The sequence below is a fragment of the Triturus cristatus genome, chromosome 5_2 (assembly GCF_964204655.1).
Source record: "Triturus cristatus chromosome 5_2, aTriCri1.1, whole genome shotgun sequence".
Classification (NCBI taxonomy): Eukaryota; Metazoa; Chordata; class Amphibia; order Caudata; family Salamandridae; genus Triturus; species Triturus cristatus.
Window position 1 is genome coordinate 578,231,037 of NC_140588.1, and position 21,318 is coordinate 578,252,354.

At 44.1% G+C, this 21,318-nt stretch overlaps 1 protein-coding gene across 5 annotated transcripts in view; it reads left to right on the forward strand.

The window, feature by feature from the left end:
* The window catches only part of LOC146829023 (uncharacterized), a 308,530-nt gene that overhangs the window by 9,611 nt on the left and 277,601 nt on the right, over positions 1 to 21,318 (forward strand). For all 5 annotated transcript variants that reach the window (XM_085607655.1, XM_085607653.1, XM_085607656.1 and 2 more), the window contains exon 2: positions 10,869 to 11,004. In XM_085607655.1, the coding sequence (XP_085463781.1) occupies positions 10,869 to 11,004 (136 nt within the window). The remainder of the gene's footprint in view (positions 1 to 10,868; positions 11,005 to 21,318) is intronic.

Genomic DNA, 21,318 nt, shown 5'->3' on the forward strand with positions numbered 1-21,318 from the left:
CCAGCCCTACTGACATTAGTGAGACGTCATAAAAAAGTTGCGCTATTATTGGTTGGTTACTGACAGAGCTGCACTGCGATAGGTTGATGTTTGACAAAACTGCGCTGGGATTAGTTGTTCAATAGTTCGTTGTTTGTGATTTTGAGATTGTTTTAAACCAAAATAATAAGTAATGTATTGAAAAAGCCTGTTGCTGTTGCACCTGCTACTTAGGGTTAGAAATTACTTGTCAAGGGAACGCAGGAGTACGAAAGGATGACAGCTATTGGGTTCTACACTTTCACCTGGATTTCTGAGTGGAATTAATATACTGCATCTGACGAAGACCTACAGTTTTCTTTAGTGGGTACCTTTAACATTAGAAAGCTGGATTCCTTAGACAACCCATGAATGACAGGAAGCAGTGCCCAAACCGACACAGATCGCAACACTAAATAATAAATGAGACAGAATGGCTACAGAGAAGAAGAGAAAAAGAAAATTACAAAACAAGTGAAAGGTTCATTTAGGGAGTTGCAGCAAGGCAAGTGGGATCGAAAAGAAAAATGTTTAAGGTAGGATATGATGGAGGGGGTAAGAGCCTACCATGCCATAGTTAAAGAAATGATAGAAACAAGGCAACTAAAGGAGAAAAGCAGGACTGATTCTGATGAAGATGATCATTTCCTTAATGATCTTTTGAATTCAAGACCTCATGTACAGCGAGAGCAACTGAGACACATGGTTCTGGACCTGATTTGGGTATAGGCGGAGGTTCATTACAGGGCGGGCTCCTACAGCTGTGCTACCGAGTTCACCAACTGAGATGGCAATGACAGCATTGCCCTATACAAATAGGGATACCCAATCTGTTACTCGGGTCCAATTCGATCCACCTGTTAAGGCAGTAGTGGTTGGAGAGCCACTGACTGTTAACATTGGCATTTTGAAATTTGAATTTGAAACAACTGACCTGAACAGGTTCTTGACATACAATGTTTATGAAATGATTTGATCAAAGAAGCAGCTAGCTGTACAAATGAAGCACGTGATTAATTAGAAGAAATGGCTGATATTTGTTAGGTGGGTATTAGTAGAACGAAAAATGTGTAACAATTCTAAAATGGATTTCACTCGTGATAAAAGCATATAAATGGGCGTAATAACTCGGAGAGCTCATATTAAAGATTTAAATGAAGAAACGAGTGAATGGAGCGATTTTAAGTAAAAGGAAAGGTGGAAGAGAGGGACGGCAAGTAAAAAGAAAGTGAAGGGGACTGAAGATGGAGCAAAGGGTTTAGCAAATGATTCAGAAGTTGGGACAGAATTGATTTTAGAATCTCCTTTGAGGATAGTGCATGAAGGAAATCTTGTGTTTGTGCCATTGACAAGAGGTGATCTTTGTCTTTATACTTTTACCACAAAGTTTCAGAAATCTCGGAAAGAGCCGGAGAAGTGGTACAAAGAAGTGCACAGTCTGACAAATATCTCACAGGTGCTGTGAGCTGATTTAAATTTATTATTCAAGATTGTATTTCCTAGTTATTTGTGGGCAGAGCGTAAAGTGGTAGTTGCATGGCCAACGAAAGAACCAGCTAGAGTTGCTCCTAACCATGTTCTTTCTGAGGAAGTAGCAAACCAATATAGACAGGTAATTGGGCATTTGAAGAGGAGAGTGTCTGAAAAGAATATGAACTGGGTACAAACCTTGAGTACCTCATAGGAATTGAAGAAGTTAATAAGTTCTTTTTTTTTTTTTTAAATTTTTTTTTTTATTAGTCACAAGTAAATTCTCAAGAAATTCAGTATCAATCAATCACATATTTGTAAAGCGCACTAATCACCCGTAAGGCTCTCAAGGGGCTGAGCCGGGGGGCCACGCTGTTTAATTTTTAAGCGATACAGGGGCTACCCGTTCTACAGTTTATCTGTGGATGTCCTAAACCTTCCCCTTTTTAGAAGGGAAGTCCAAGTTGTAGGGATTAGTGATTAAACAAATTGTTAATCAGGTTACAGCAGATGTCTCGTGTTGCAGGGATTCTGCTCATGCACAGAACTATTCGCAGGAAACCAGGACCTCGGTGTATTGTTGTGTACCAAAAAAGCCACCTCCGTGCCCAGAACCCCAATCTGACTAGCATTAGTGTCTCATTTGTTCTCCGTACTACAGCGAAGCTACCAATGATTAGACAACCTAGAACATGCGACTTAGTAAACTCTCAGGAATAGTGGGAAACAAGAACACTCTTTCGTTCACACTCATAATTGTCCACTACGTGAGTAAACGGAGACACTGAATAGTTTAAAATGTTTATTTTTAACTAACGTGCTCTAAGATGCAGTACTCTAGCCAACACGAGCAGCATAATGCATAAAAACAATATAATTAGCATTGTTACAATTCCATAAAGCACAAAAGAGGAAATCATATTATAATGACAGTGGAAACAGAACTGTAGCTCCTTTTACCACCCTCCCCGTGCTCATGAGCTAGTTTACAATAATTATAGAAGACCTTTGGGCTTTGCCAGCGAGACCCCATACCTACGGGATCAGATGTATTGAATTACATCTCAGGATCAGCACAGCTCTTCTATGTTGGAAAGGTTTTCTCCAAGTGCTCTCGCATGCATGTAATGCCATATTAACAGCACCAGAGTTGGGCTGCTGTGCTTTGGGATTCCAAACTTCGGGAGAGTTCGTAACATGTAGCTCCAGTGTAGCGAATCGAACTCTTGCCTTAAGCCTATCGACACACAGCCCTGTGTAGCGGTGTCTATTTTGTGTGTGTATCTTCCAGGCACAAACACACACTGGTCCATGTGGATTAGTTTTGGTATGTATTGGAGAACCCTGTGTGCTAGTATTTTACTTAATAAATTATTTATATTTTGTAGTCTGTGTTTAGTAAAGAGAGAGGGCGATATCCCGCCATGTCCTTGTGGTCCCAGCACGGTTTCGGTAGGGAAATGACTAATGCTTGTAATTTAGTAGGTGGGAGGGAGCCCGTTTCCATCTATTTTTGGTATAGTCTTTGTAAGTGGGAAACTAATACTGCTGAGTATGTTACATAAAACTCTATTGGCAGTCCATCTATGCCCGGAGTTTTATTGTGGGGAAGGTCTTTAATCACTGCTCTTATTTCTGCTTTGGTTATAGGTTTTGCTAATTCTTTTGTATATTCGGCTATCCATTGGGGGAATTGTAGCCCTTCGAAAAAAAGACTTGTAGTCGGCTTCTTGAAGTTCTGCCGGAGTTGCATTCAATGTCTTGTAGTAATTTTTGAATGCTGTGTTAATATCGAATTGCGTGTGTGCAGTTGTGCCCTCTTGGGTAAAAATTTCAGTTAAGGGAGCCGCCGCCGGCGTTATCTCTAATAATCCTTGCAAGTAGTTAGCCTGCCCGGTCCGCTTCTGCATGTTGCGTCTGTGTGTATAAGCGATAGTCTATAATGCGTAGCTCTTCAAGGAGTTCTGCATGTTGTATATGTGCCTCTTGCAGTTTAATGAGTTACGGTAATGACGATAATATTTCTGATTTTCTAAAGAGTTGATACTTTTAAATTGCACCGCAATGATTTCAATGTTTTAATGATTTCGATGTTTTACTGATTTCGATGTATTACTGATTTGTTGTGCAAGAATTGTCTATAAGAAGCCCATGATTCTGGGGGTAAGCCTAATATTTTTGAGCTTTTTAGGTCTCGCGCCTAGCGTTAAACTGCGCATCAGTGTTAGCACAGCGAGAGTCCTTTTGACGGGGTTTTAGAAATGGACCCTGGAAATGAACACGCTCGTGCGTGTTCATTTCCTATGGTCTTCCCTGATTGGGCTTGGAGTGCGTGTTGTTTTGTAACAGAACACGCAATAGACGGTCGCGTTGCTCCGCCCTTGGCCTATTGGTGTCTTATGCGCACCAAAGCCCATATGTCTTCAATTATCGTGCACAGACACGGGCGCGGTAATTGAAGACCTATGGCTCGCAGTGGTGCGTGCGTGCGTGCGCGCGCGCACCACTCACAGACATTTTTATTTTTTATTTTTGTTTTTTACATTAATGATCGTGAAAGCGATCGCTTTCAGTGCTGCTTGTTGATTTTACAGTTTTCTGGCCGCCCTATCCTGACCGTGTTAATTTAAAAAGCTTATTGCTCAGCCGTCAACTGTGTGAACCCGAAGTATTTTACTGGCCTGTCAGGGCTACGAGAAACGCAACGGAGCTGGCGTGGGCGAAGGGAAAATCACCTTGTAGCGGGAGCTTATCGAAGACCGGAGGCGAAGGGTCAGAGGCAAGAAAAAACGCAGAGAATCTGCATAGCTGTCTCAGAATAAATTGCATCTGTTTCCTTTCTCCGTGCTTTTAAAATATTTGCGAAGAAACATAATATTCTACACCAGTGAGCAATAGGGACAGTCGCGGGAGAGGTGTCATGTTTATTATTGCACTCTTCGTGTGTTATCGGTGCAGACTTGACTAATTGCTTGTGCGTGCAGCCGGCGGCGGCTGGTGATCTGTTTGTATCACAAGCACAAGGCCCTGCAGGAGGGACGAATACAAGCGCTTGTCCACGATCACTGTCTGTCAGGAGAGAGGAGGAGTGGGGCACAAAAATCAAACACGTGGAGTCAGGATAGGAGTCACAGTGTAGAGTAACAGAAGAATGCGAAACAAGCTGAGGTAAGGTAATGAGTGAGAGGTACAAGCAAAAAAAGAAACAGGCAGAGATAAGGCAATGAGTCCGAGGTAAGCCGCGGGAGAAATGTCACGTTCATTATTGCACTCTTCGTGTGTTATCGGTGCAGATTGCCTAATTGCTTGTGCCGGCGGCGGCTGGTGATCTGTTTGTATCACAAGCACAAGGCCCTGCAGGAGGGACGAATACAAGTGCGTGTTTAAATGTTGCAACGAGACCCATTCACCAAAGTCCACCCACCAGCCTTGCGAAGATTCGGTGTGCTACGTTGCTCCTCGGGGTAATGTTTAGAGATGGGGTGTTTCTCTCTGAAGTCTTGTTTTAATAGATAAAGAATTGTGCTCATTTTATCGTCCTCGGAAGGATGAACATCCTAGTGCTGGTAGCAGGGCCTCGAGGCTTCAGCGAACAGTAAGGTGAGCTTCCCCCTTTGTCAGGGAGTGCACAAGCAGTAGGGGTGTCATTTGTTTGCAGCACACAGACCCCTGGAGAGCATGCCCAACGCCTCGAGGCGCTAACAAAAGGAGCGCTCATGCGGTGTTTACTCGGAGAGAACGGGGCCGACGCATTGTTGGAAGGAAGAAAGCACACTCCCAGCACAAGGCCATTTGTGTACTACACTGTGCAGAGAAAAGGCTGTGTTAACACAGTTGTTTCTTTGAGAGAATTCGGACTTGCTGTCTCAGGGCGTTACATGTGACTGACAGCCTTCTTTAGTCGGGCTACCAGCAAGAGGCGGTGAGGGACTCATGTCTTCCACACCCCGTCCCAGTTGAATTCACTCCCTCCCAGGAGCGACGCTGCAACGCACGCAGGTCTTTATGGAAGCTCAGGTTGGCTGGGACCCACCTCCTGCTGCCTATAACCTGAGCGCCGAGAGTTGAGCTCTATGCCATGTGAAAGCTTGTCATGCCCTCTGGTGTTCCAGTCCTAGGCGGGCGTTTCCAGGGCTGAAGGGACAGTCCACCTCCAGGCTGCGACTGAAGGGAGAGTGAGGAACACAGTTCTCCTGTGCCCGGACGTCAGACTAAACCTGTTTGCTAAATACAGTGCCCTGTCTCAGGATTTCGGTCATGTGTGGGTTTCCCTTAAAGACCCTGTTTTGGGAAACGTCACTGCACCTGATGAAGAGAAATCGCAGTGTTTAAAATCAAAATGGTAAAGTCTCTGAAGTTACGGATGTCTCACTCATCTCGACTTCGGGGCTGGCAAACTCCCTCTGACTTCTACGAGCACATACATGTTTGTCTACACACATGTAAGTCACATAAATTGCATGTAGTTTTAAAGCGCACCTTCACGTAAAGTAGCTGTTTTTTTTTCATAGATGAAGAATTGTGCTCATTTTATTGACACCGAAAGGATGAACATCTTAGTGCTGCTAGTTAATTTTAGCGCTCTGTCAAGTAAACAGTAGCCCAGTGCTGCTGTGCAAAGTGGGCTTGCATATTAACGTCGGTAGGGCTAAAAGTGACCCCCGGACCATACTTTGAGAGTCCAAGTTATATAACGCGCATTCTCAAACAAGCATTTGCAATGCAATAGGTCTCCCATTATTAAAGTTTGAGCTATTGGTGTTGCGTTGTATAGCAATGCCAATAGCTCAAACTTTAATTATGCGAGACCTATTGCATTGCAAATGCTTGTTTATGCTAATTTGGATCTGTCTGGTTTTCTTTTTCGTCTTCCTAATTTTGCTGCTCTTTTTGGATTTAGAATGATTTTGGATTTAAGCTACTCTGTACGACTCTGCATAAATAGCATCATGGCATTTATTCTTTATTCCTTTTTTTTTTTTTCTGTCTCGCCTGGCGAAATGCAGCGCATGCGTTGCTCTCGTCAGAGAGACCTTTTGAAATCGATTCTCCGCCGTGGACTCATGCACGCGCCTGCATGGACAAGGATGGCTGCTCTCGCCATCTGTCCATAGCAGACAGCATGCGTGTGTCCATGGGGCAGTGGACAGTCCGCCGCCATCTTGCTCACGCCGGCTTCCTTCAATTCTGTCTCCAGGCGTGCTTTCACTTTAAACAGTGCACACGCGCGCAACGGACCCAGAGTTGAAGGACGCCGGCGCGCACTAAATAGCGCGTTCACCACGCTGCCTGCTCACTCCCCCCGCACCCGCCCCCCACCCCTCTCGTGATTTGCCTACATTCACAGGATGTTGGAGCAGATGCCGAGACTCCAAACATCACATCTCCTCACCCCCATCTCACCTAGAACGCAGTGCTCCACCACAGAGCACTTGTTTTAGGACTTGTGCCCTGCCCTGCAGGCATTGAAGACCCTAGCAGTGATATGCAGAGTGCATCTACCCAAGCGCTTCATATTAAACTGCTTGTTATTCACCCGACCGCAAACTCTGCTACATTACATTACACAGCGCTATACCGGCTGGATGAGCTGCTCCTCTAGGACACCTGCAGGGGAGTTCTTGTCTTTAGCAAGCTGTTAATCCACGGGGGTACTGGTACAGTATTGGTTGTTTCTTTACACAGCCCCACATCGGACCCCTTCAGGTAGATGCAATGGGGAGCTACTGTGGTAGAAGGACTGCCGAATATATTTTTTTCTATTTTGGCACTTTTCATAGATTAATGTGAGTTAACAGGACTGTGTATGATCCTTCCTACAGCTCTTAGATAGTAGGAAAGAATACTTACAATACGTTGATTTTTTTCTACACTTCAGGTGAGCTACGATAATAAGTGGGTAAATTGAGTTCAAAAGTTGTTCGGAAATTATCCCATAGTTCATTTCCCGTAAAGGATTTTTCATATTGCATAGGAAAATATAATAAATCACTGGTATGTGTAACTGAATCTCCTCCCGTCGTACATCGGCGCTTAATCTCGTGTTTAATGTGTGAACATATACTGGGTAAGCACAATGTTTTGAGAGATTCCATCATCCAACACAGCAGGACATTTTAAAACTGGCTGGCTTGTCATACAGGTACCTGTAATAGCCAGGCATCACAATGTGCACACCAGCACTCGGCTGACAGATGTTTGCGACTTCCTGGTCATTCATTTTGCGAAGCGAGTCTGTGAACGGCCCTGTAGCATTGACAACACATTTGGCGTTGACATCAAATTCCTTCCCTGTGAAAGAAAGCAGCATCAATCACATACCACGTTTGTTTCCCGGCTCACTTGTGTTACGGATGATTAATGCATCTGTGATCTTCAGCTATTGTGAAGCATGTCACTTAGAGAAAAACATCGCAAATGAATACCCGGGAAATTAATCTATAAACACATATATAGGTGTATATGTACCTTTATGTATAACCTTTTTTCTTATTTTGTCAGGTACATTAAAAAAGTAAAACGGTCGATTTAGGACATTGTTTTTTCATTTTCTATTTAAAATTAAAAAAATCTGTACAAATTATTTATCTAGAAAAAAGCAGGCAGCGTAATCGACCCACTTCATACTTTTATTTTATAAATTGAGCTTGTAAAAAAGTGGATTTTAATGTGAATGGGATAATCTTCACTGCCCACACTCTGAATACAATAGGGACCTGACACGAGTTAAAGATGATTGACATTAATGACATGCCAATGTGTGTTGTGACACAACACTTTTCCAGCGCCTACTATGTCAGCTGAATGGTCCCCAATAATGCATTCGGGTTTTGTTTCCCTACATGATTTCGTAAACTACTGACAAAGAAGGTTAGGTAAAAGATTATTTGCCTCACCAGACTCCCCTCTTGCCACTGGCCCTGGTACCAGTACCGGAAGGGACCACTTAATTTTTGCCTACATAGCACATGGCAGAGGCTGTTGTACGCTCTGAATACAGAAGCACAATTCTAGGAACCACCTTGGCCCATATCAGGATTCATACCGCCTTACACAGGTGAGTCTAACAGCTCTACCACACACCACCAACCCTCTCGAACAGCTGAGAGACTCATGGGGGACCAGCCTTAGTGTGCTTATGTTGACACAAGCGCTGATGATGTAAAGAGCCGAAGCTCCTCAGCCAAAATCGATATACGGAGAACTCTTAACACATACATACATTTATTTACAATTTGCCCCATTTAATCTGCAGGGTTTAATTATCATATGCCATATGTAATTCTCTTCGCAGTATAACACAAAATGTAATAATAAATCGTAATCATTACTCTTTCACTGAACACTTTGTAACAAAACAGATCTATTATTTTCAAAATCTGTTTATTGTTTTTTAGGAAGAAACATAAATAGACCACTTGGGTCTGCGAGTAACCTGATGAATAACATGTAACATCAGTACAAGTTTAAGAGCATAGAAGATACAGTAAAGATTACCATGGTCGGATAGTGCATCAGTCTCAAAATAAAACGAGCATTAAAAATGCAATAGGTCTCGCCTTTTATGAAGTTAAAGCCATTTGCTTTGCTATCCAATACCATTAGCAAAGCAAATGGCTTTAACCTAATCAAAGGTGAGACCTGTTGCATTTTCAATGCTTGTTTTTTGTTGGTTGATATTTGTAATAAACCCCTTTAACTTTACTGTGATCTAGAACTCTATATTGGGTGATTCAAATTAATGTTTTCAGTCTGCTAAATTGATATTAGGGGAAGTACATTTTCATGCAGTTATTTGCTGTCGAACCATCTGAGGTAAATCTTTGTTTGTTCCAAATTTTGGGGTGTCCTGAATATTGGTGTACAGTTTTTGCTCCAACAAGGTCATGATTTTTAATAGAAGAGAAGATATTTATTTCCATTCAAATATACTGGTTTCCACTGAGGTTTATAGTCCTGTCATTAGTGTGAGCTGACAATTTATCAATCTGTTGGTTATAGTAACAACTTTTAATTACAACAATGGTAAACATTTGTAGCATTGTTCATGTCCTGTTTCTTGGGAGAAATAAAACGCGCTTCTTGCTATCCATTTCTCTGTAGTTTCTTGGATGAAATGCCCTCAAACGCTATTACAGTGCTTGTTTCAGGATGTTCACAAAATATTCTGATTTGTGGACCCAAGAAAAGATTGTTTTACTTTTCAGAAGACGGCAGTCTGATGTTACTAGGTTTGCCCCATGCCTGTGTCACTTCCTCCCTCTAACCACAGGCCTTCATTGGTCTCCAGCTTCGTCGGGCTGTCTTGTCAGATCAGTCGAGTTCTTCACAGTGAAAATAACCAGTTGCAATACATATCATTCTTTCTACCTTCCTTACCATAAGATTGACTACCAGTGCTATGTTTTTTTCAGTAAGGAAAACGCTCTTCTCAACACAAGTCCTTACTGTTTGGACCTTTTATATGGTTTTACTATTATGCAGTTAAGTTCTTTGGTTTTCCTTGTTATAAAAAATGTCGGTGATTCGAGTACTTTGATCGGACATGTAAAAATCTGTTGGGCAAATGGTGTTGTGGCTATTAACCAATGCATGGGATTAATTTGACCAGAGTAAATTTTGTGCATCCTTGCGTATTCCTAGCCTCTGCTGTAGAAACGATAAAACAGCGTATTTGTACAGACTGATCTATACAGCTTAGTCTGGACCTGGTTTAGCCAGGTATTATATTCGACTAGTCAGCCTCCACCCCTTAGATGAGCTAGTGAAGAAATTTGGCTTTAATTTCACTAAAAAGTGGTGATATTGATAAGCCGTCAAGACTTTTGGATGCTTTTTATAAATGCAAATGTTAAAATTGCAGGTTAATTCTCTAGTGCTTGTAGATGTAATTAAAAATTTCTGTTTAGCTTTTTAAAGCTGCATTTCTCACATTGGAACCTAAGAATGAACAAATAGAAAAAATACGAGTGGTTGAAATTCTAATCCAATCAAATATTTTTTCGATTTACCTCACAAAATCCAAAGAGTCCATTCAGAGCCTATGTGCAAGTGCCTTATATGAGTTTCCTGGTTTGTTGGAGGCATTTGATTATTATGGTAGTGTTCATAATGTTTCCAAACTGTATTCCAGACCTCTAAGAACAAAGGTGAATGCACAATTGTTTTGAAATTGATTGTGATGCTTACAATGTGGCTCATTTGATTTTGGCATGCAGCAAATGGGCTGAATATAGTTTGGTCTCTCTAGATAATTTACCGTCCTTTTCATCACTTAATGTTCTCCACTGTTTACCTTTTGGAAGGTTCAAGGTGTTTCGAAAGGCACCATAATGAGCACTAGCTCCCTTACAGCATTCAGTATGTGCTTTTTCTTTCAGGCTTCAAATAGATGCCTTGAAATTGCAGCTGGCTTCTCTGAAGATGAATTGGAGCCTTTTGAGGAAAAACTGGAAATGGATTATCATCAGAACATCGTCATGGAAGCTTCTGACCATTACATACCCTCACCAAAAGGTAGAGGAATGACTAGATATTTATGACTGTTTATAAACTTATCAACTATTGAATAATATGCTGATTTTAGCTTTATTAGCAGCTTTATACACCTACAACGAGAAAAAGTACTGCAGAAACAAAAGGATGATCCTGTACAGAAGTGTAACTGCACCATTTTAAACTAAGTTCATTCTGAATTGTACGTATGGTTTGAACACACGTAGGCTTTTTACATCCATTTTTGTATTCAATAAAGCAATCACACTGCTAGGTGCTGTGCGATAAAACCAAAACAGGTCTCTTATGCACAGCACCGAAACTCATCTCACATTTGGATATAAAATTCTGCCAACCGTGTGCTTCCCCCTCAGTGGAGCATCCTGCGCATTTAAAAATGTGCTATATGAATGCTACAATACAGTACAGCACAATGGGTTTTCTATGTCGGTATGATACTGTTCTTGTGTTCAAATAGAGAGCAATATGCCAGAAAACATGTTTTATTTTTTGTGGTTATGCATGTGATACCATAAATCTGTGGGCATTTGGCATCCCTGTTGCTGGCCGGGCATTTTAAGGGGGTAGGTCCTTAGGTCAGCAGCTCTTCAAAGTCTGACTCTTGTACCTGCAATTCTGTTGACCAGGATTAGTGCAAAAGAATTTGGGAGGGGAATTGACCTGTGTTGGGCCACTTGGTGGATTAGAAGATAGCAGGAAAATCCTAACAGAGTGGATATGCCTTACTTATGCTCCAGTGTAGTCTGTGCTAGGTGTGGCTGAAGAGGGAATTGCTGACGGTATAATGTGGGGAGGTACCCAGTTCGGTGAACCGCTCTTGACACAACTGGTATATATGTTTTGTAAAATACACTTGTCCTCTTCAGTGGGACAGCCTTCAATATATTGTTTACCATTTTTCTTACTGGCATTGAAACTGTTTCGGAAACTTTGGTAAACCAGGTTGAGCGAGACAGAGTGACAGTATGACGACAGACTGAGAGCAAAAAGCCGCTCTATTGGGAAAGGTGTGCATAAATCGCAAAACATTACAATGACAAAGAACCCCCGCCTTACTACTACATCTTGAAGCCTATCCCCTCAACCCCCCCCCCTCCAGACTGAACACCTTCTCCAATCAGACAACCCCAATATCCACACATCTCAAACATCCTTCAAACCACTGTCCATCCTACCCAAACCAAAGGTTGCTTTCACATGTCCCAATCTCTAACACCCTTCTTCCTCTCACTATAACAAACTAAGATGCAACTTGTCTTAACAGCGGCGTGAACAAAGAACTATATAATCAACCAGTGAACAGAACTTGCAAACACCCCAACTAAACAGCCAGAGAAAGGAAAAAATAGGGGGAAGGAACCAACCAGATCCAAGACAAAAAAGAAGACTGAAAAAAGGGGAAGTATACTAAAAATAACTGAGGTTTTGACCAAAGCACCACATAGGAGGGAGTTGGAGACAAAAACCACAGGGGGCACCTTCACAGCTAATATGTTCATTTTCGCCCAAATAGTAGGTAATTTGTCACTTATGATGGCTTTATCCTGTGCAGGCTAGCCTCTAGGTTGGCCTGTGCGCCCTGTTGCGCGCCCTGTTGCCCACCCTCCACAGTAAAGGAGGATTTTTCATGCAAACATTGTCATTAGGCCCCCAAGTCTTCAGCCAAGAGTGTGACAGCAGCCAGTACCCAAACAATAAGCCCACCTACGTCGCATTTCTCAGCTGCCCTATTGAATGTCCACTCACTGTAAAAGCATGAAATGCACGTGATAGACTTTTTAGATGAAGAAAAGCCGGATATTATGTTTCTTACAGAAACATGGCTTACAGAACTGGCTAATCTGACCATATCCACAGCCATTCCCATTGGCTATAAAATCTTCAGGAACGATCGCCAAAATGGCAGAGTAGGCGGGGTGGCAATAATATATAAAAGCAAGTTTGAATGTGTGCCCATTCCTCTTGAGGTACTGGAAGGGGCTGAAGGTTTGGGCTTCTGATTCAGCCTGTCTTTTCAGAAGGCTGTTAACTGTAGAACACCGGGCCATGCCTTTCCTTTTTTGAGATTGCTGCACAGCACTCTGGCCTCTTGATCCCTCTGATTCGCTATTTTTTTTAAAGGATTTGGCGACTTCAATCTTCATATGGATAAATTGTTAGACTTCACATTTGCTGTACTTTTAGACACCATGTCTTCTCTTAGTGTTTTTCAAAAGTGTTTTTTAGAGCTCCGCTGAGATGCCGCCATTGGGAGTCGGAGTTCCACAGGGTTCTGTGTTGAGCCCGACGTTGTTTAACATCTTCATGTCCCCTCTGGCGCCCTTGGTGGAGGCTTATGGGGCCCAGATCGTGTCATACGCAGATGACACGCAACTCCTCTTCACCTGCGGAAAAGATCAGGCATTTGATGGAGAGAGTATTCGGGGGTGCTTGGGAATGGTCTTCGACTGGTTCCAGCGGAATAGCCTGAAGGCCAATTCCAGCAAGTCGGAAGTTTTATTCTTCGGCTGTGCTACTGACCCGGAGTGGCAGGAATGGTGGCCGTTGGATATGTGTCCTCCTGCACAGTCATCGCTGGTTGCCAAAAACCTGGGAGTCAAGCTGGACAATAAGCTTATGTTGAGAGCGCATGTTCTTGGTCTGGCTGGCACCTGCTTTGGCATTTTGAAGATGCTCCGCAAGTTTCTACCATTGCTTTCTGTGGAGCACAGGCGGATCACTGTGCAAGCTCTTATTGGATCTAGGCTGGATTACGCGAACGCCCTCTTCCTTGGCCTCCCGGATTATTTGGTCCAGCGCCTGCAGGTGGCGCAGAACTCTGCCGCTCGTGCCATTTTTGGCCTTCACAGGCGAGCACGAGTATCTGGGCTGCTGCAGACGCTTCACTGGTTGCCCATCCGGAAGCGGATTATGTTTAAATCCTTGACGCTGATGCATAAAGCACTTTTTGGCTCTGGCGCTAGGTATTTGCAACGGAGGCTGTCTTTTTACCGTCCAGCCCATTCACTGCGGTCAGAATCTCTTTTCATGGCCGTGGTTCCGCGTGTGAGGAAGGCCCGCACTGGGGGGCGCTCTTTTAGCCTCAAGGCCCCTCAGCTTTGGAATTCGCTTCCGCTGGTTTTACGCAGCACTTCTAATTTGCTTCAGTTTAGGAAGAGCCTGAAGACTTGGCTTTTTAACCTTTAGGTTTTCTTTTCTCCTTTTTTTGTGCCTAGTGGTCTGTTATTGGTCTGTTGTGTTATTTTACACTGAGCTGCATGTGGAAAGCGCCGGGACACTCTTTCTGAGTAGCCGTGCGCTATATAAACACAATATAACATAACAACATAACATAACACTCTCTCTTAAAGCTAGCCATACATTAGGCCACATTTTTTCCAATTTGAAGATAGTATCTCTCGACCCAGTAGCATTAGTATGGTCTGATCACCATCTAATTCAGCTTAAATAGCAAAAATCTAACAAAAGATCTACCTCCTTCGGAGAAAATTCAAACCATGTCACCTACCCTACACAAAATCCGTCCAGCTGTCCTGTCTCGCTCTTGGAAACAAATACTCCATTTCTTTCTGGATTACTACAATCTGATGTGTTGAGTGGATTCTTAACAGTATTAGTGACTTAGCTCCGGCCTCCGTGCTCAGATCCCACAGAACCAAACATTTGTTTCCATGGTTTAACGAAGACCTTAGGACTGGTAAGAAACATTACAAATGTCTTGAGAGGAAATGATGGAAAAGCTATAATTTGGTTGCCAAAATTACCTATAAATGAACACTAAAAAAGGATACTCGGAGGTCTGCGCAGCTAAAAAAAAAAAATTTTTCTCCAAGTATAGCCGAGTCGGGCAATAGCTTCAAAGACCTTTTTAAAATTGTAAAAATCTTCATGAACCCTGACACCGCAATTGTAGACTATCAACCCTCAGCTGAATGGTGTGAACTGCTGGCTTCTTATTTTCATGATAAAATTTCATGTATTCAAGCAAACCTTCTCGTTGACTCAGTCAGATGACATCTCGTCTGAAATAGCACACTCTAGTAAGACCATTCCTGAGATTCCAACTTCCTACTTATTTCTCTGGAGGAATTATTGGCAGCCATTAAGAGATTTAAATCGGGCTGTCAATTTGACCCATGCTTTCTAAATATACTTGCCAAAGTGGTACAAGTCATAAATCTCATTGTAATCAAAGTTCTGAATACCTGTCATCAGGAACAGTACTGGTGCAATGGAAACAGGCCAAAATTCTACCTTTGCTTAAAAAACCTACGGGTGATCCCAAAGGCCCAGCCAATAATAGGCCCATTTTCCTTCTCCCTGTTTTTTAGTTGTAGAAAAAATTGTAAATTCTCAACTCTCACAATATTTGGATATGAATGATCTTCTACACCTGCGTCAGTCTGGATTCAGACCGCACTTTAGTGATGAGTTAGAGGTCACCAAGCATATTAAGGGCACCTCAGACAAAGCAGGGAAGGCTGTCCTGATTATGTTGGATTTATTGGCAGCCTTCAATACTGTACCCCACTTGAGAGTCCTTGCCCGCCTCCAATCTATTGGGATTGGTGGCCTGGCCCTGAAGTGGCTACTTCCTTCTTGAATGAAAGAAGTCGAGGAGTTTGGATTCCCCTTTCTCCTCCACAGTTCATGAGCTAACTGTTAGAGTGATTCAGGGCACAGCACTCAGCCCCACCTTATTCCGTGTTTATCTCATGCCTTTAACTTTGTTAGCTGAGACCTAAGGACTAAGGTAATCTCCTAGGCTGACAAAACTCTGCTTCTTTTCATCTGTGGGAAGGAAGTAGAGTTCGCTGGAAAGACCATTAAAAACTACCTCACTAAGGTGTTTCACTGGCTGTCCCCTCCCCCCCCCCCCTTCCTTCCCTCCGCAAGGAACTGTAAAGAATTTAGGAATTAAATTTGACAGCACCCTTTCCTTCCAACCACAAATCCAGGCACTAGCTGTTTCTTGTTGTGGGCTGCTACACACTTTGAAAACATTTCTTCCATTTTTGTCTGTTGAAGCTAAGAAAACAGTGATCCAAGTCTTGATAACTTCCAGATTGGAATATGGCAGTGCACTACACTTTGGTCTACCAGATAATCTTCATAACAGACTTCAAGTGGTGCAGAATTCGTCAATCTGAGTCCTTCTCAGTCTTCTCCCGAGAACCCGTATGTCCTCGCATTTGAAGGCACTGCCCGACACTGGGACTGGCCATCTGAGAAAGAGGATTTGTAACTATGTCCTTCCTTGAAACCTACCGTCCTCCTTCGATCGACTTGCTAGTCCCAAAACTCTGCCGGGTTAGAACAGGGTGGCAGGTCCTTTTCCTATCTTGGACCGGTCGCTTGGAACAAACTTCACCTGGAGCTACGTATCTCAAATGAGCAATCCATCTTGAATTTTTTTTTTTAAAACATGGCTTTTTTTCAACAGGCTTAATAGGACAATCTGTGTTATGTAGGTAGCCTCTAATCCAGCGCCGGAACACTCCTTAGCGTATCAGTGCGCTTTATAGATCTCATATTTTTAGAGAAACGTTCTGTTAAACCTACAGTTGTTTCAACTAATCTTTTTTTGGGTGCAATTCCCTTCTCAGAAACCTCACGCCCCAAATTAATCACCTTCGGCACCCAAAACTCCCATCTCTCCTTCCTAAGTTTCAAACCATCCTCAAGAAAGCTCTTTAAGACAGCACATATGATCATCATGTTCTCACACCATACTTCCTTAAATTAACACGTCATCCTGGTAGCACTTCACTCCTTTTATCCCTTTCAACACTTTGGCCATTACTTGTTGAAAAACCGAGACCGCTGAAACCAGCCCAAAGGGAATTCTCTTAAATGTATATGCTCTCATTGGTGTTTTAAACGCAGTAAACTCTTGTGAGCAGGAATCCAACTCTACCTGGTGATAACCTGCTGTCCAATCTAAAGTTAAAAAATTTTTTCTCATTAGCCAATGTTGCAATGATTTCATCTATGATGGGTAATTGAAATCGATCTGCTATTACATCCCTGTTGAATGCCCTTAAATCTACACCTAACCAAATACTCTGATTGGGCTTCTTGGCGAAAACTAAAGCGGCAGGCTACTCTGTAGCTTCAACTGGTTCAGTCACACCACACACTATAAATGTTTGCAGTTCAGATTCGACACAGCCCTGTATAATAATTGGAATGCATCTGACTTTTGCTGCTACTGCTGTGGTATCTTTCTTGAGCCTGATATGGTGTTTATACCCTTTTAAACATCCTAACTTGTCAAAAAAAGTTATTCATACTCCTCAACAAATTTGCATCTGAACCTGAGGATTCACATTAGGATTCAGCATTACTATCAAACGTTTTTGATGTGGCCAACCTAATGTATAATCTCCTTTTTATGATATGTGCACTTTCCTCACAATGTATTTGTTTCGGGATTCCATGCAAGCCTTGAAGAACCCAAATATCTTAATTGGTTCTCGACCATACCCTCCGGTTGCTTAGCCATACTTTTCAACTTGACTTTGTTCTGAAACATTTCATCAAATTAGAAATTGTTAGATGAGAATAAGAGTCATACTTCATAAGGATCTCCACACCATCAACTCTAACTATCCTGCGCTTCATACCCAGACGTAGCACTTGCCTGAATCTTCGTTGCTTCTTTGCTTTACTGCATGCGGCTCAGGATCACTTTCCAAATGCAGACGGTCTCCCATTCTATATTAGACAAGCTTTTGATACTCTTAGCTGGTCCTATATGCTTGCAACAATTACAAGCCCTCCCCCCACGCTTTTTGTCGTTGGTTAAAGCTCCTCTACACCAGACCAACAGCGTGAGCAAAAACAGGATCCAATATCTTCCCCTGCATTTCAGGTCTACTGAGGAACGCGCCAGGGCTGCCCCCGCCCACCACTATTATTTGTATTGGCATTGGAGCCCCTTGCTCAACATCTACGCCAAGTAATGAGGGCATATGGTATACCAGTTGGTACAACAACCACTCAGTGTCACTATATGCCGATGATATGTTGCTATATTTTAAAGACCTGCACTTAGATTTACATCCCATAGCTACCATGCTGATTCAATTTGGGTCCATATCCGGCCTACACTTGAATGTCTTGAAGTCTATAGTATACTCCTTTTATAATAATTGCAATCTGCCATCCCTACAGTTTGGTCCACTGCAACTTAAGTTGGAGCTAGTCACATTTAAGTACTTTGGTATCCAAATATATAGATCCACTACCTATGCAGTAGACGGTAATTTGGTCTGTACAATCACCTCCTTAAAGTAGCAAGTGGCCTTCTGGAATAGCCTGCCGCAAACTACAGCTGGCCGGCTGGCAGTGGCCAAGATGGTCATGTTGCCCAGACTCCTGTATCAATTTGTGAATCTCCCAGTGGTGTTTCCATCAGGGATCTTCAAATCCCTGGAAACATTGCTGACAGGTTTGATATGGGGTGCCACAGGATAGCCCTCGCTAAAATACAGTTGCTGAGTACTAAAGGTGGTATGGGGGCCACAGATTTCACGGCATACTGCATAGTCGGACAGTTGCAATGGTTGGCCTGTGCGTTAGCGGGCTATAACTTGTTTGAAATTGGACACTCAACTGAGTGGCTAAGGCTTGGATCATTGCAGTCATTGCTTTGTCCTGGATCCAGAAAAATGAGGGATGCCCCCCTCCTTCTCCAGACGGTGCTGCCCTATTGGAAATTAGCACTGAAATATTCCAAAGTATCTATTCCATAAGCCACAAATGTTCCCTTCTTTGGTCTACCAACCCTGCGGTGAGTTCTATCGGCCAACAGGTTGACGCAGCGGTTGGAGGCTGGAGTTGAGACGGTGGGCTCCTTCCTTGTTCATGGATGGAAACTTGATGCCCCATGCTGAGTTTGTGCGAGTTAATGCGGTACCTAATATGCTGTTTTTGACCCACGCTGCAATTACGCCTTTTTATTTGCCGGCACTGGCGGGTGGTGCAACGAGAGCCCCCACCTTTCACTTATTGCAGGCACTCAATGTACTGGGTCATGAAAGTCACTTGGTCAGATGGTTGCATCGAGGATTGAGGGAACACTTATGTTCGAGGCATGTGGGCTGCTGAATTCATATCTGTGCATAGATCGCCGCCTAGTGTTGGGTCCGGATGTTTGCACGTTGTTGTCCTGGAAGAGTCTTCGAAGTATCCTGAGATAGGTGACTCCTCCCCTGGACCACAGTGCGCATGGGCATCCTCTCCATCCTCAGATTGTTTTTTTCCGCCATTGGGTTCGGATGTGCTTATCTTGACTCAAGTTAGGAAAATTTAGTTTTCAGACCAAAAGGCCTTTAGTTTTCGTCGGTACTGTTCCCGATCGGTATCGACAGTTTACTTGCTAGTTTAGCGACTTTAACAACTTTTTCGGATCCATTATATCCGGCCATCGACCCTACATCGACGATGGAATCGAGGACCCCATTCAAGCGGTGTCCTGTTTGCCACGCTAAATATCCACATATCGACGTCCACCCGGTGTGCAACAAATGCCTCTCACCGGATCACGACGAATCGAAATGTATGGCCTGTGCCCGATTCAGATCCAAGAAGACTCTCCGGAATCGACGAGCCGCGAGACTTGAAGCGCAGCAAGCGGCACCGGCCCCGACCAACATCTTCAGCACCGAGGACGAAGATGTTGAAAGCGTGGAGAACATACCCTCCAGCCCCGCTTCCGAACACGGTCCCAGATCGGAAGACGTAGATGAAGAGCTTTTTCACAGGGAAGAAGCCGACGATGAGGTAGGAGACTATGATGAGGCCTTAGGGCCGAAGAAGGTAGCTCTGGTGACGATCAGGGCCTACCCGTCCAAACGGAGGATATCCCAGTGCGTCAGTCTCCGGCTCCGGTCGAGGGATCGCCTTCGGGCCTTACCCAAGATCAATCCCGCAGCTCTTCGGCCCCGCCCTCTGGCCCGGCCTCGGACATCCAGCGGGAGCCATTATTACCCAAAAAGACTGGTTTCCCTTCCACGAAACCAATCGTCGCACCGGTTCAACAGAAACCGAAAGTGGAACTAACACTGGTCGGCTCGAGGACCACCACACCTTCGACGCCAGCCAAAACCGTCGGCTCCGACCGCACCAAAAGGGACTTCGGTGCCGAACTCGCTGCAGCCGATGTCTGCGCCGACCCAAAGAGAAAGGCCATCGGTACCGCCAAAGCGCCGCGGCCCCCGGCACCGAAACAATCGGCACCGACCACCAAGGTTAAAATGGCCGCTGCATCGCAATCCACCTCAAAAGCAGTGACTACGGTCCAATCATCGACGCCGTCGACAGCTACTACCTCTCCTCGACTCGATGACCCTGTGGCTCCAAGGAAGTCCACACCTACCTCTACAGAACCACTCGGCGCCAAAGAACCGTCGGCGTTCCAGGTGCAACAAGTTGCAGCGTCCTTGCAACGCATCAGAGAAAAGGCAGCCCTCCAGGCCACGTCGGGCTCCGAGCCGAAAAAGGCTCAAAAGGCACCTTCGGCACCAACCAACATCACCTTTGGTTTGCCGCCATCCACGGCGCCGAAACTATTCGAGATCAGAACACGTGTCACCCAGACAAGGTCCCCATCTACTGGACATTCTCCTACTGGGACATCACCGTCCCACTTCATCGACGCCGACACCGGCAGGCTCATGCTCCGAAAGCGGAAGATCACTTCCGAGCAGGCTTTGGACTCTTACAGGATCCCGCTAAAGCAAAAACTGCCGGCGGAATCGGAACCAGTTCTTTATGAACGCCTCCACACCTTTTACCCAGATCCACAGTCCTTCTCTCCGACGCACTCCGACACGGACGCAATAGAGGACTACATGGGTGACGAGACCACCTACCCCAGGGATATGGACCCTGAAGGCCAACAGGACCCTGATCAAGCTTGGGATGACCCTGTAGACCCAGGTGCTGCTATGGACACACAGGACACGCAGCTTTATGGCGCAAAAACGTCTCCCACAGAGGGCACTGCTGCATTCAACGCCCTCATTGAACGTGCCGCAGCCAATCATGGAGTGCAACTCCACTCAGACACAATCGAGGACGATTTCTTGGTGGACACTTTCGCATCCTCAGAGAGGACTGTAAAGACTCTGCCCATGTTGAAAGGTGTCCTCAAGCCAGCAAAGGACATTTTCAAAGAAACCACCAGGTTTCTTTGAAAATACAAGCCAGCACCTGGGGACCCTACGTACATTAGAGGCCAGTTGCCTCTGGACTCCATCGTAGTTGCTAATGCTCGCAAACGGGCACACTCGCAAACAACTGGTGATG